This window comes from Galeopterus variegatus, unplaced genomic scaffold, assembly GCF_000696425.1.
Source record: "Galeopterus variegatus unplaced genomic scaffold, G_variegatus-3.0.2 Scaffold16, whole genome shotgun sequence".
NCBI lineage: Eukaryota > Metazoa > Chordata > Mammalia > Dermoptera > Cynocephalidae > Galeopterus > Galeopterus variegatus.
Genome location: NW_007726127.1, coordinates 414,506 through 427,328, shown reverse-complemented (window position 1 = coordinate 427,328; position 12,823 = coordinate 414,506). Strand labels below are relative to the sequence as shown.

At 36.1% G+C, this 12,823-nt stretch overlaps 1 protein-coding gene across 3 annotated transcripts in view; it reads right to left on the bottom strand.

Annotated features, from left to right (window-relative positions):
- Nucleotides 1–12,823, bottom strand: part of GPSM2 (G-protein signaling modulator 2) — a 58,304-nt gene that overhangs the window by 25,104 nt on the left and 20,377 nt on the right. For all 3 annotated transcript variants that reach the window (XM_008566318.1, XM_008566321.1, XM_008566315.1), the window contains exons 11-12: nt 4,678–4,748; nt 939–1,115 (exon numbers count right to left, since the gene is read on the bottom strand). In XM_008566318.1, the coding sequence (XP_008564540.1) occupies nt 939–1,115; nt 4,678–4,748 (248 nt within the window). The remainder of the gene's footprint in view (nt 1–938; nt 1,116–4,677; nt 4,749–12,823) is intronic.

Here is a 12,823-nt window from a genome sequence, read left to right as displayed (position 1 = left end):
TATTAGTCATATATAGCTCAAAGAGCTGTGTAATACACCACTGATAAAAATCAAGGCAAAGGACAATACATTACAACGGTGTATATACAAATGGAATGCTAACAAGAGGACCAACGTAAATCACTAATTAAAAAAAACCAAAACTTGGGCCGGCCCGGTGGCGCACTGGATAGTGCGCCGCTTGGGAAGCGCGGCGGCGCTCCCGCTGAGGGTTTGGATCCCACATGCGGACCGGTTCCCGCTCACTGGCTGAGCGAGGCGCGGGAGCAACACCGAGGGTTGCGATCCCGTTGCCGGTCCCCGGTCCAGTACGGGGGCAACACTGAGGGTTGCGATCCGTTGCCGGACACAGAAAAAGACAAAAAGACAAAAAAAAAAAAAATACTAACACTTTTTTCAAAGGTTCTCATTGCTTGAAAAATGGATATGACAATATGAAGTACCTTCTCTGTAACTTATTTTGATCCTTTTATCAGAATATAGGGTAGCTAGAGTAGATTTCCCTGATACTTAATCAGTACACCCATGGTATTTTTATTTCTAAATAAGTTAAATTTAATAAACTGATTGCTGTGCTCATTTTTCATCAACAGTTTTTAATTCTATTATAATTTCAATAATATGATTAATAGAAATTGATGCTAGCAGACATTCTTCATTCTAAATTAGTATTTAGAAATCCTTGAACATCTAGATTTCATTTGTTCTGATTTCTAAGCTGAATGGGTTAATTTTACTGGAAGACACTGCAGTGAAATAAATGGTAGTATTTTTGCAAACAATAGTGACTCAAAGAAATAATTACTGTCCAAAACAATGGAACAATTTTTCTATGAATGGAGTAATTATTGTTTCTAGCTTTGAAGAAGATAGCAAAGATAGGCAAATATGGACAAGTTCTTTGAATAACAATACTCAAAAACTTATTTTAAACATACCCTCTGAGAATTCAGAGTTCGGTGGTCAATTGAATTACTGGCATCTTGGAGAACTTTAGTGGAGGAACTAGTTTTGTATTTCTTCCCCTTCAGTCTGTTGACAAAGAGTAGTTTTGCAGAAGGTTTGGCAATAAGAGGTTTTTGTTTAGCAAGAATTTCACTTTTCCAGTTCTGTACCTACAAAATTATAAAAGGAAAGTAGGACATTAAAAAAACTCTCTCTGGTTTCCTATGTTAACCTAACGTCTTTACTCATACTATTGGGGAGGAGATGTTGAGAATTTTAGACTCCTAGTAATCCCTTTTTAAAGTACATTTGACTATTTTCTTTTCTTTTTTTTTTTTAAAAGATGACCGGTAAGGGGATCTTAACCCTTGACTTGGTGTTGTCAGCACCACGCTCAGCCAGCGAGACAACCGGCCATCCCTATATGGGATCCGAACCCGGGGCCTTGATGTTATCAGCACCGCACTCTCCCGAGTGAGCCACGGGCCGGCCACATTTGACTATTTTCAAGAGCTTGTAGCAAATTCATACTGTGGATTTTTCATTATCAAAACATTAAAATGGTGGCTTTTAAGAACCTAAATAAGAAAACAAAGTTTGCTGAAACCCTATAAAAATAAAATTTGAATGGTCAGAGAAGGAGCTTAAGTTTTATTCTAAATGTTAGTTGCTTAAAAATCTATTACAACTGGAAATTTTTTTAACCATAAAAATTAACATCTAAAACTTATACAACACTAGTAATTTTTCTCTTGATAAAACTGTACTGTTTTCACTAATACCATACTAAATTCTTGATAGGTAAAACCAGTTTATATAGGTCTAGATCTGGTTTAAGTATATATGACAACCTCTAAATAACAGACTCAAAATAAAATTTATTGAGTACAAAAGAAAAATATGCAGTACATACAATAGCTCTGTGACATCTGCAGCTTTAACATTAATCTTAAGTGTTAGCAAGTAACTCTAAAGGTCTGTACTATGTAATAACAGTTTTGGTGAAGCAAATTTTTTCATAAGTAAAATTCACATACAGTCAAAGGACAGATTTTAAGTGTTTAGTTGGAAGCCATATAACCCCTACCCTAATCGAAATACAGAACACCTCCATAAACCTAGAGAAGTCCCCCATGAAGCACAAATTGGAATGACCCCTGCCCCCAGGCTAACGATGGGGCAGGGAGAATGAGACATATAGCTAGTAAGCCAGCTATTCCTTTTCACATATAGGTTATAAGGGGAAATTATTTGTTAGAGCAGATTTCGTGGTCTTGATTGGAGAAAGAAAAAATGGCCAATGATGTGGGAACCTAAAATTGTACCTAAAATCCAAGTAGAAATGTGAAAAATTAAAAATATTTCCTATAGAGTTATTTGGACTTCTCAACAACACTGAAAACAAGAATACAGAATGGAACAACATCTTACAAATTATGAAGGAAAATTATTTCTAACCAAGAATTCTATAGTCAGCAAAATTACCATTCAAATGTGAGTAGGAAAAAGACATTATCACACATCCAAGTCTCAAAAGTTCCCTCCCACTAGAGCCTTTCATGAGAAGCATCTTAACCAGAAGTCTCCCTTTTTCCTTATGTACGTTTTACTTTGTTTAGAGTAATGAAATAACGAATTATTTGACAACTGTCTTATGAGGAAAAGTACCAACACAAAGAACTAATTCCACACAAACATATTTTAAATTAGAGATAAAACTTTTTCACCATTTGACTCTTAGAAAATTAGAGTTGAATCTGGTCAGCTTCTTACAGAATTTACTGTTAGTGCCACTACAGAGGTAGAAGATAGCAAATTGATTCTGCTACTAGTAGGTTCCTACAAGAAAAAAGCAAGCAGACGGAAACTGCCTTAAAAGTAAAAAAAAAAAAAAAAAAAAAGAAAACTTGTGGATTTAACAGATTTATATTTGAGAACCATTCACAAGATAAGAGCTGGATATTTGGGGGAAATCACCAAGTCCTTCAGAAGATAACAGAGTTTTTAAACAACTCTGTGAATGACTGCAATAAAAATCATGAATCTAAACAATTAAAAATATGAGTCCAAAACAATGAGGTGTTGGTCTTTTGAAGACTACTCACACAAAAAGTGTCAATATTCAAAAACATGCTATTTAATATGATAGGGCAGAATAATATTTAATGACATGGAAAGATGTTCTTGATATATTACCACGTTTATAAAATAGAATCTATGATATTATAACATTCATATGAAAATGCCAGATGAATAGATGCCAAAATATTAATTGTTGTTACCATTGGGAGGTGGGATTACTGATGATTTTAGTTTCCTTGTTGGAATTTTCTAAGGTTACTATAATGAACATATTTTATAAAAAGTATTTTTAAAGATATACCACAAAAGATTGAGAGCCTATTTTTAAAATGTAAAATTAAATTAAATGGAGGTGGAAGAAAGAAGCCTTGATTAGTTCAACAACCTTTTTCCAATTATGAAGTCCTTTCTCTGTTATCATCCCTGCAAATCACCCCCCCAAAAGCCTAGAGAATATGCATCTTGAATAAAATGTACTGAAGAAATGTCCTTTTTCTGAGAGCAGGATCGACGCCATTTAAAATAACCCCTCTGTTTTGTATAAACTCAGGCGGGAAAAACCCGGGCAGAAAAATGTGGGAGGGGCTGGGAGGAGCCATGCTAACTGCAAAATTAGCTTATGTACTGCTGGCTTGCTTGCATTGGCTAATAACTCCTAGCGCAGTAACTGGGCGACCAAGTTGCCGCGCTTGCAGCTTTAGAAACCGAAAGTAAAAACGGCTGGCAGCCTCACTCTGAATTGGCTGGTGCGGTCCCGGCAGCCAGCAATAAAGTTTTTTTTCCATATTGGTCTCTGAGGGTGATTTCTCCTGATGTCTATAACAGTACTTTGTCAGTTTTTAAAAAATGCTTTTCAAAAATGCAGAGAAAAACTACTCTCCTCTTGATCATAAATTTCATTAATCTTGGCAATAACGTTGTTGTGTTTTGTAGCTGGGAACAAAGAAAGTTTCCTATCCCTTTTTTGACCTTCCCAATCTTTTAATTTAAAAAAAAGTAATATATTTACATGGTAAAGTATTCAAACAGTTAAAATTGGTACATAAAGTAAACATTTCTAGCCTAACCCAGATACCCAATCCTCTTCCCAGAAGAAATAACTGTTAGCAAATTTCTTACATATTCTTCCAAAAATGTTTTATGAATCTGCAAAGAATATATATGCATAAATCTTTTTTAAAAACAGATAGCAGCATACTGTACACAGAATACATTTTTTTCTTCTGCACTGTACTTTTCTGATTCTTTTTAAAGGCAAATTTTTAAGTGATACCCAGATAGGACAATGCTTATTTAAACTATTTCATTTAAATTACAAGTTACTACCAGGTGGTCCTGTCATAAAGTATTAGTGAGAAAGTTTACAGACTGCATGTACTGTTTGAGGAAAGTTCTTTTTCATTACTTATATGGGCCCATGCTAAAGAATGATGCAGAGACTAAATACATGAAGTGGATAACTATTACAGTTTAAATTCAGAGATGTTTATTACAGTGTTATGTATCATACAAAACATTGAACATAATCTGATTGTACAATAGAGAATTGATTAAATAAATTAGAAGAGAATGCCATACAAAAAATAAATTGAAAGTTACTAACATATTTTATTGTAACAGCTCACAAAATTTAAAACAAAAACTGCCAACCTTTTCTGGTGTTAACTTCATAAGTTCCATATTTTCCATACTGTGTCGGCGTCCCAACTTTGGGCGTGCACCTTTGTAAAATAAAAAATAAAAAATCAGGGAGCCCTTTAGAGTACAAATTCAGCATTATTGTTATTCAGTTTTAAAGTCTGATACGCAAACCCATATGAAGGAGGAAACATGCACGTACAAACATGTATTAAGAATAACTTTCCATACCAACTACGTAAAAATAGAATGTGCACTCCCTCTAAAATGCTTTGATGTAAGGAAGTTACATTTTGGTTTGAAACTAACATTGGTTACTAACATTACCCCTTAATTTAGAGAAAGCATTTTATAATAACTGGTTTTATACTATCCGCACAGTATCAAAGAAAACAAACTGTACAGTGGTTTACATAAGTAAAACCATAAGGAAAAGGCTTTAGGCTTTCAATTTCGAGAAAAGAATCAAAATAACATCCCCAGTACTATATTGTTACTCCTTTTTAAGTTACCCCTTTCCATTTTGAGATCTCATTAGATGATAAATTTACTGCCAGTCAGGAAACAAGTTAAATAAAAAGGTCCTCAAATTTTTTTCAATAAGTTATTCAATATTAAATATAGAGAATTTCCATATCCATTCAACCTTTTTTAAAATTAAGCAATATTTTAAAAGACCTGATATAAGGAATACCTGATACCTAATACCCAGCTTAAAAAATAAAACATTACCAGCTCATTAAATCCTCCTTGTGTAACTCCCCTCATAACCTCCCTCTTCCTCCCTGTACTTTTACATATTTTCATTAAGTATATATGTGTCTCTAAGCAATATAGCATTATCCGCGTGTTTTGTTTTGAAACATTTATAAATGGTATCCTATTTATATGTATTCTGTAAGTTACTTTCTTTGAGTAACTTTATGTTTGTGATATTCATCCAAGTTGATATGTGTAGTTTAGTTTAATACATTTTCATTATCATTTTAGGACTAGGAAATTACTCATTTTACTAGTGACAGATATATCTAGGTTGCTTCTAACTTTTTGCTATTATAAGCAATACTACAGAAATTCTTAGAAATGTCTCTTGATGTACATGGGCAAGCAGTTCTTCCAGTTTGGATATCAGGGGTATATAACTGGGAGGAGAAGTGCTAATCACACACAGTTGGTACATCTTCAACCTCACCAGGATGTTGCCAGATCGTTCTTCAGAGTATACCAGTTTCTATCCCATCAACAGAGTGCTGAGCTTCCATCACCCTACATCATTTCAATACTGCTATTATCGGACTTTAAAACTTTTGCCCACCTCATAGGTTTTCTTTTTTTTTTTTTTCCTTTTTGCCTTTTTTTACTGACCGGTAACGGGATCGCAACCCTCGGTGTTGCGCCCGCACCGCGCTCAACCAGTGAGCGGGAACCGGTCTCCACATGGGATCCGAACCCTTGGTGGGAGCGCCGCCGCGCTCCCAGGCGGCGCACTCTCCAGTGCGCCACCGGGCCGACCCACCTCATAGGTTTTCTTTTTTTTTTTCCTTTTTGCCTTTTTTTACTGACCGGTAACGGGATCGCAACCCTCGGTGTTGCGCCCGCACCGCGCTCAACCAGTGAGCGGGAACCGGTCTCCACATGGGATCCGAACCCTTGGTGGGAGCGCCGCCGCGCTCCCAGGCGGCGCACTCTCCAGTGCGCCACCGGGCCGACCCACCTCATAGGTTTTCAATAGTACCTCTCTGTGGTTTTCACTGATTAAATGAAATTAAATATCTTTTCATATATTTATGTGCTAATTTGTATTTTTTCCTGTTCATCGCTTTTGCCCGCTTTTTGGTTGGGCTACTAGTCTTGTTTTTAATACATAAGAGTTCTTATACATTCTGGATACAAATCCTTTTTTAATCATATGTGTAGCAATTATTTACTCTCAGTCTGTTTTTTATCTTTATGATTTCTTCTAACGAAATGAAGTTCTTGATTTCAATGTCAATCTTTTCCTTAATGGTTTTGGTTGTTCACTGTGAAAATGTCCATACTACCCAAAGCAATCTCCAGATTCAGACACATGAAAAATTGCTCAACATCCTTAAGCGTCAGGGAAATGCAAATCAAAACCACACAGAGATATCACCTTACCCCAGTTAGACTGGCCAGTATCAAAAAGACAGAGAATGACAAATGCTGGTGAGGATAAGGAAAAAGGGGAACCCTCCTACACTGTTGATGGGACTGTAAATTAGTGCAGCCTTTATGGAAAACAGTATGGATGTTCCTCAAACAATTACAGATAGAACTGCCATATGATCCAGCTATCCCGCTGCTGGGTGTATATCCAAAGGAATGGAAATTATCATGCTGAAGGGATACCTGCACTCCCATGTTTATTGCAGCTCTATTTATAATAGCCAAGAGTTAGAACCAACCTAAATGTCCATCAATGGATAACTGGATAAGGAAAATGTGGCATATATACACGACAGAATACTACTCTGCCATAAAATAAGGAATGAAATTCTGCCATTTGCAGCAACACAGTTGAACTCAGAGAAAATTATGTTAAGTGAAATAAGCCAGGTACAGAAAGAAATACGGCATGTCCTCATTCATAAGTGGGAGCTGGAAGAAAAAAAAAAGAAGGAAGATACAACAATCACAATAATTCATTGAACTTTCAAAAGGAGAGAATGGAACTGAGGCCACCAGAGGAGGGAAAGGGGGAGGGGGAGGGGGGTTAGGGAGAAATTAGTAAATGGCCACAAAAAATGTTTACATTGTGAAATGATAAAATTTTAAAAAATGTTTTTTTGTGTCTTGAGAAATCCTCCTCCTTTCTAATATCAAGAAGATATTCTCCTATATTATCTGAGGTAGTATAGGACACTGATAGAGCATGGACTTTAAAGCCAGACGGATCATTCACTTGTGATTATGATCTTGAGCTTTGCCTCTCTGATTTAGTTTTCTCATCTGTAAAGAATAACGATACTACCTCATATCATTGTGCGATAACTGCATCATTATCTATACAGTGGTCAGTACAATGCCTGGTTCAGTAGTAAGCATTCAGCAAGTGTTAGTCAACATCATCATTATTATTGCTTTAAATCTGTCTTTCATATTTAAATCCTTAACCCATAAAGAATTTATATTCATGTGAGACATTAGTTTCCATATGTGTGAGGGATATAGGCTCTACATTCCATTCCATTGGTCTGTTTGTGTCTATGCCAATAGCACACTGTCTTAATTACTTGTATCTGTAGAGAAAGCACTTGGTATTTCTTGTTTTTCATCAGGAATGTTTGGCTTTTCTCAGACCTTTTTTCTTTCACATAAATTTGTGAATGATCTTGTCAAGTTCCACAAAAGAATTGTTATTTGTCTAGCAGTGCACTGAATTTATATAAATTTGGAGAAAACTGGTATTTTTTATAATATTTAGTTCTCCGTTCTGAGCATGGTTTATTTTCTATCAATTACTAAGATTTGTTAAGATTGCCTGTTATGACTGCGGGTTTTCCCAATTCTTTGGTCAATTTTTCTTTATATACATTGAGGCTTTAGCAGGCCTCAGATTTAATGTGTTTATTTTTCTGGTGAATTGAACCATTAATCACTGTGAAGCTCTACTGTAAAGTGACCTCCTTCATTTCTAGTAAGACCTTTTGCCTTAAAGTACATTTTACCTGATATTAACACAGCTATACTGGCTTTCTTTTGGTTTTTGCATGGTCTATCTTTTTCTATCCTTTTACTTTAAGGCTTACTAATATGCTTATATTTTCGATATTTCTCTTGCAAGTAGTGTGTAGTTGGATTTTATTTTTTTTCCAATCTGATACTGTCTTTTCATAATTTTCATTTAATAGAATTACTAATATATTTGGATATTTGGGCTATTTTCTCCTTTACTTTGTTTACTGTTGAATCACATGAATTACTTTTTTTAAAAATCTGCTTCAATTCCTGTTTGTTTTTAAATATTCTGCTGAGTTTGGTTTGCTAATATTTTGTTTAGGATTTGTGCATCTGTGTTCATGAGTAAGGCTGACCTACAATTTACCTTTCTTGTATTGTTCTTGTCTAGTTTAGGTATCAAGGTTATGTGGTTCTCAGAGAGACAGAAAAAGTGTTCCCACTTTTTCAGTTATCTAACAACATTTTGTGTAAGGTCATAATCAGTTTTCTTGAATGGCTGGTACATCTCATTTGTAAAACCATTTTAGCCCAGTCTTTTCCTAGTGGGAAGATTTTAAATTACCAGTCTAATTTCTTTACCATTTTAGGCATTAGGGATACCATTCACATTACATTCTACCAATAGATTTTTCTAGATTCAGTTTCAGTAAGTTGTTTTTCCAGAGACTGTCCATCTCTCCTAGGTTTTCAAATATTTTGTCATAAAATTATTTGGATTCTCTTATCTTTTTAATCTCTGCATCTATATTATGTCTTCTCCGCATCCTTTTTTTTTTTTTTTGGAACAATCTTGCTGTAGATTTGTTAGTCTTTTTAAAGAACAAAATTTTGACTTTTAAAAATCCTATTGAGGGCCGGCCCGGTGGCGCACTGCTACAGTGCACCGCTTGGGAGCACGGCGGCGCTCCCGCTGAGGGTTCGGATCCCACATACAGACCAGCAGCTCACTGGCTGAGCGAGGTGCGGGCGCAACACTGAGGGTTGCGATCCCGTTGCTGGTCACGAAAAAAGACAAAAAGGAAAAAAAAAATCCTATTGAATTTTTGTTTTGATTTCATTGAATTCTGCTCTATCTTTATTATTTTTTGCTTTCTATTTTCAGTTTATTCTTTCTACTTTTAAGCTAGATATTTAGCTTATTTTCAGCCTTTCTCCATTTTAAATATAACACAATATAAATTTTGCTCTATCAATGTGTCACATGCCACAATATTGGAAATAGAGTATTTCCATTATAATTCAGTCCTAAATTATTTTCTAATTTTACTTAAGATTTCTTCTTCAACCTGTAAGCTACTTAGAAATGTCTTTATGTTTTCAAAAGAATGTTTTGTACATGATCTAGTTATTAATTTCTAACTTAATTGTACTGTGCCCAGAGCATCAAATCTAGGTGATACAAATTCTCTGGAATCTCTTGAAATTTGCCACACTGAGAAAAGTGGGGAGCGGTAGGAAATGAGGCTGGAGAGGGAGGTAGGCTACGTCCATATTACATACGGCTTTTTAACCATGGCAAGGACTGAGGTTTGGTTTTGGGTGTGATGGAAAGTCACTGGAGGGTTTTGAACAGAGGAATTACATGACATGATTTACGTTTTAAGAAAGCATGAGGCTGCTGTGTGGAAACGTCAGTGTAAGGGATCAAGGATGGCAGCAAGTTAGTAGGCTAGTACTACTGGGAGATGTTGGTAGCATATACTAATATTATTGCAGTGTATAGTGCAAGAGAAATTAGTGAAATTTTTTTTATTAAACCACTATATATATTTGTGGGGTTCAGAGTGGACTATCAGTATTTGTATACAATATGATGATCAAATCAGGATGGCTGGCATATTTGTCATTACAAAACATATTAATTCTTTGTGTCATTAAAAAAACATATTAATTTTTCCCTAACCTTCATCCCCATATCCCTCCTGTAATAATCATAGTTCTGTTCTCTATTTCTGAAAGTTCAACATACTATTGTTTTCTTTCTCTCTCTTCCTTAGCTCCCACTTATGAATGAGGATGTGGTATTTTCTTTTTCTGTGCCTGGCTTATTTCACTTAATTTTCTCCAAGTTCATCCATATTCCTGCAAATGGCAGAATTTCACTCTTTTTTATGGCTGAGTAGTATTCCATTGTGTGTATATACCACATTTTCTTTATCCAGTCATCTGTAGATGGACACTTAGATTGGTTCCATATCTTGGCTATTGTAAATAGAGCTGCAATAGACATGCGAGTGCAGGTTTCCCTTCGACAGGATGATTTCCATTCCCTTGAGTATATACCCAGTAGTGGGATTGCTGGATCATATGGTAGCTCTATCTGTAGTTGTTTGAGAAACTTCCATACTGTTTTCCATAAAGGCTGTACTAATTTACAGTCTCACCAACAGTGTAAAAGGATCCCCTTTCTCCACATCCTCACCAGTATTTGTCATTCTGTCTTTTTGATAATAGCCAGTCTAACTGGGGTGAGATGATAATGTGGTTTTGATTTGCATTTCCCTGACAATTAGTGATGTTAAGCATTTTTTTTATGTACCTACTGGCCATTTGTATGTCTTCCTTTGAGAAATGTCTATTTGGCTCCTTTGCCCATTTCTAAATCAGATTTTTTTTACTGTTTAGTTGGTTGAGTTCCTTGTATATTCTGGATATTAATCCCCTGTCAGATACATAATTTGCAAATATCTTCTCCCACTCTGTATGTTGTCTTTTTACTCTGTTGATTGTTTCATTTCCTGTGCAGAAGCTTTTTAGTTTGATACAATCCCATTTATTTACTTTTTCTTTTGTTGCCTATGCTTTTGGGGTCTTATTTGTAAAGTCTTTGACCATTCCTACTTCCCAAAGTGTTTTCCTTATGTTTCCTTCTAGGAGGTTTATAGTTTCATATCTTATATTTAAGTCTTTAATCCATTTTGAGTTGATTTTGGTATATGTATGATGAGAGGTATGGGTCTAATTTCATCCTTCTAAATACGGATATTCAGTTTTCCCAGCATGACTTATTGAAGAGGCTGTCCTTTCCCCAATCTATGTTCTTTTTTTTTTTTCCTTTTTGTCTTTTTTACTGACCGGTATGGGATCGCAACCCTGGGTGTTGCGCCCGCGCCGCACTCAGCCAGTGAGCGGAACCGGTCACCACATGGGATCCGAACCCTCGGCGGGAGTGCCGCCACACTCCCAAGCGGCTCACTCTCCAGTGCGCCACCGGGCCGGCCCCCAATCTATGTTCTTTTTTTTTTTTCCTTTTTGTCTTTTTTACTGACCGGTATGGGATCGCACCCCTGGGTGTTGCGCCCGCGCCGCACTCAGCCAGTGAGCGGAACCGGTCACCACATGGGATCCGAACCCTCGGCGGGAGTGCCGCCACACTCCCAAGCGGCTCACTCTCCAGTGCGCCACCGGGCCGGCCCCCAATCTATGTTCTTGATGCCTTTGTCAAAGATCAGTTGGCTCTAACTATGTGGGTTGATTCCCGGGTTTTCTATTCTGTTCCATTGACTCAAGAGTCTGTTTTTATGCCAGTATCATGCTGTTTTGGTTACAATAACTTTGTAATATAATTTGAAGTTGGGTAGTGTTATGCCTCCGGCTTTATTTTTTTTTCTCAGAATTGCTTTGTCTACTGGGGTCTTTTGTTGTTTCATATGAATGTTAGGATTGTTTTTTCTAATTCTGTGAAGAATGTCATTGGTATTTCGGTGGAGACTGCACTGAATTTGTACATTGCTTTGGGCAGTATGGACATTTTCACGTTAATTCTCCCAATCCACGAACATGGAATGTCTTTCCATCATTTTGTGTCCTCTTTAATTTCTTTCGGCAGTGATCTGTATAGTTCTCACTACAGAAATCTTTCACCTCCTTGGTTAAATTTATTCCCAAGTATTTTATTTTAGGAGTAGCTATTGTAAATGGACTTGCTTTCTTGATTTCTTTTTCTATTTCATTGTTAGTGTATAAAAATGCTACTTATTTTTATATGTTGATTTTGTATCCTGCAACTTTATACTGAATTCATTTATCAGCTCTAGGAGTTTTCTGGGAGAGTCTTTAGGTTTTTCTATATTTGGGATCATGTCATCTGCAAACAGGGACAGTTTGACTTCATCTTTTTCAATTTGTATGCCCTTTATTTCTTTTCTCTTGCCTGATTGCTCTGGATACTACTTCCAATACTGTGTTAAATGGGAGTGGTGACAGTAGGCATCCTTGTCTTGTTCCCGTTCTTATTATTATTCAGATTATCGGTGGTGGGTTTGTCATATATGGCTTTTATTGTGTTGAGATACTTTCCTTCTATACCTAATTTGTTGAGAGTCTTTATCAGGAAGGGATGCTGAATTTTGTCAAATGGTCATATATGGCTTTTATTGTGTTGAGATACTTTCCTTCTATACCTAATTTGTTGAGAGTCTTTATCAGGAAGGGATGCTGAATTTTGTCAAATGCT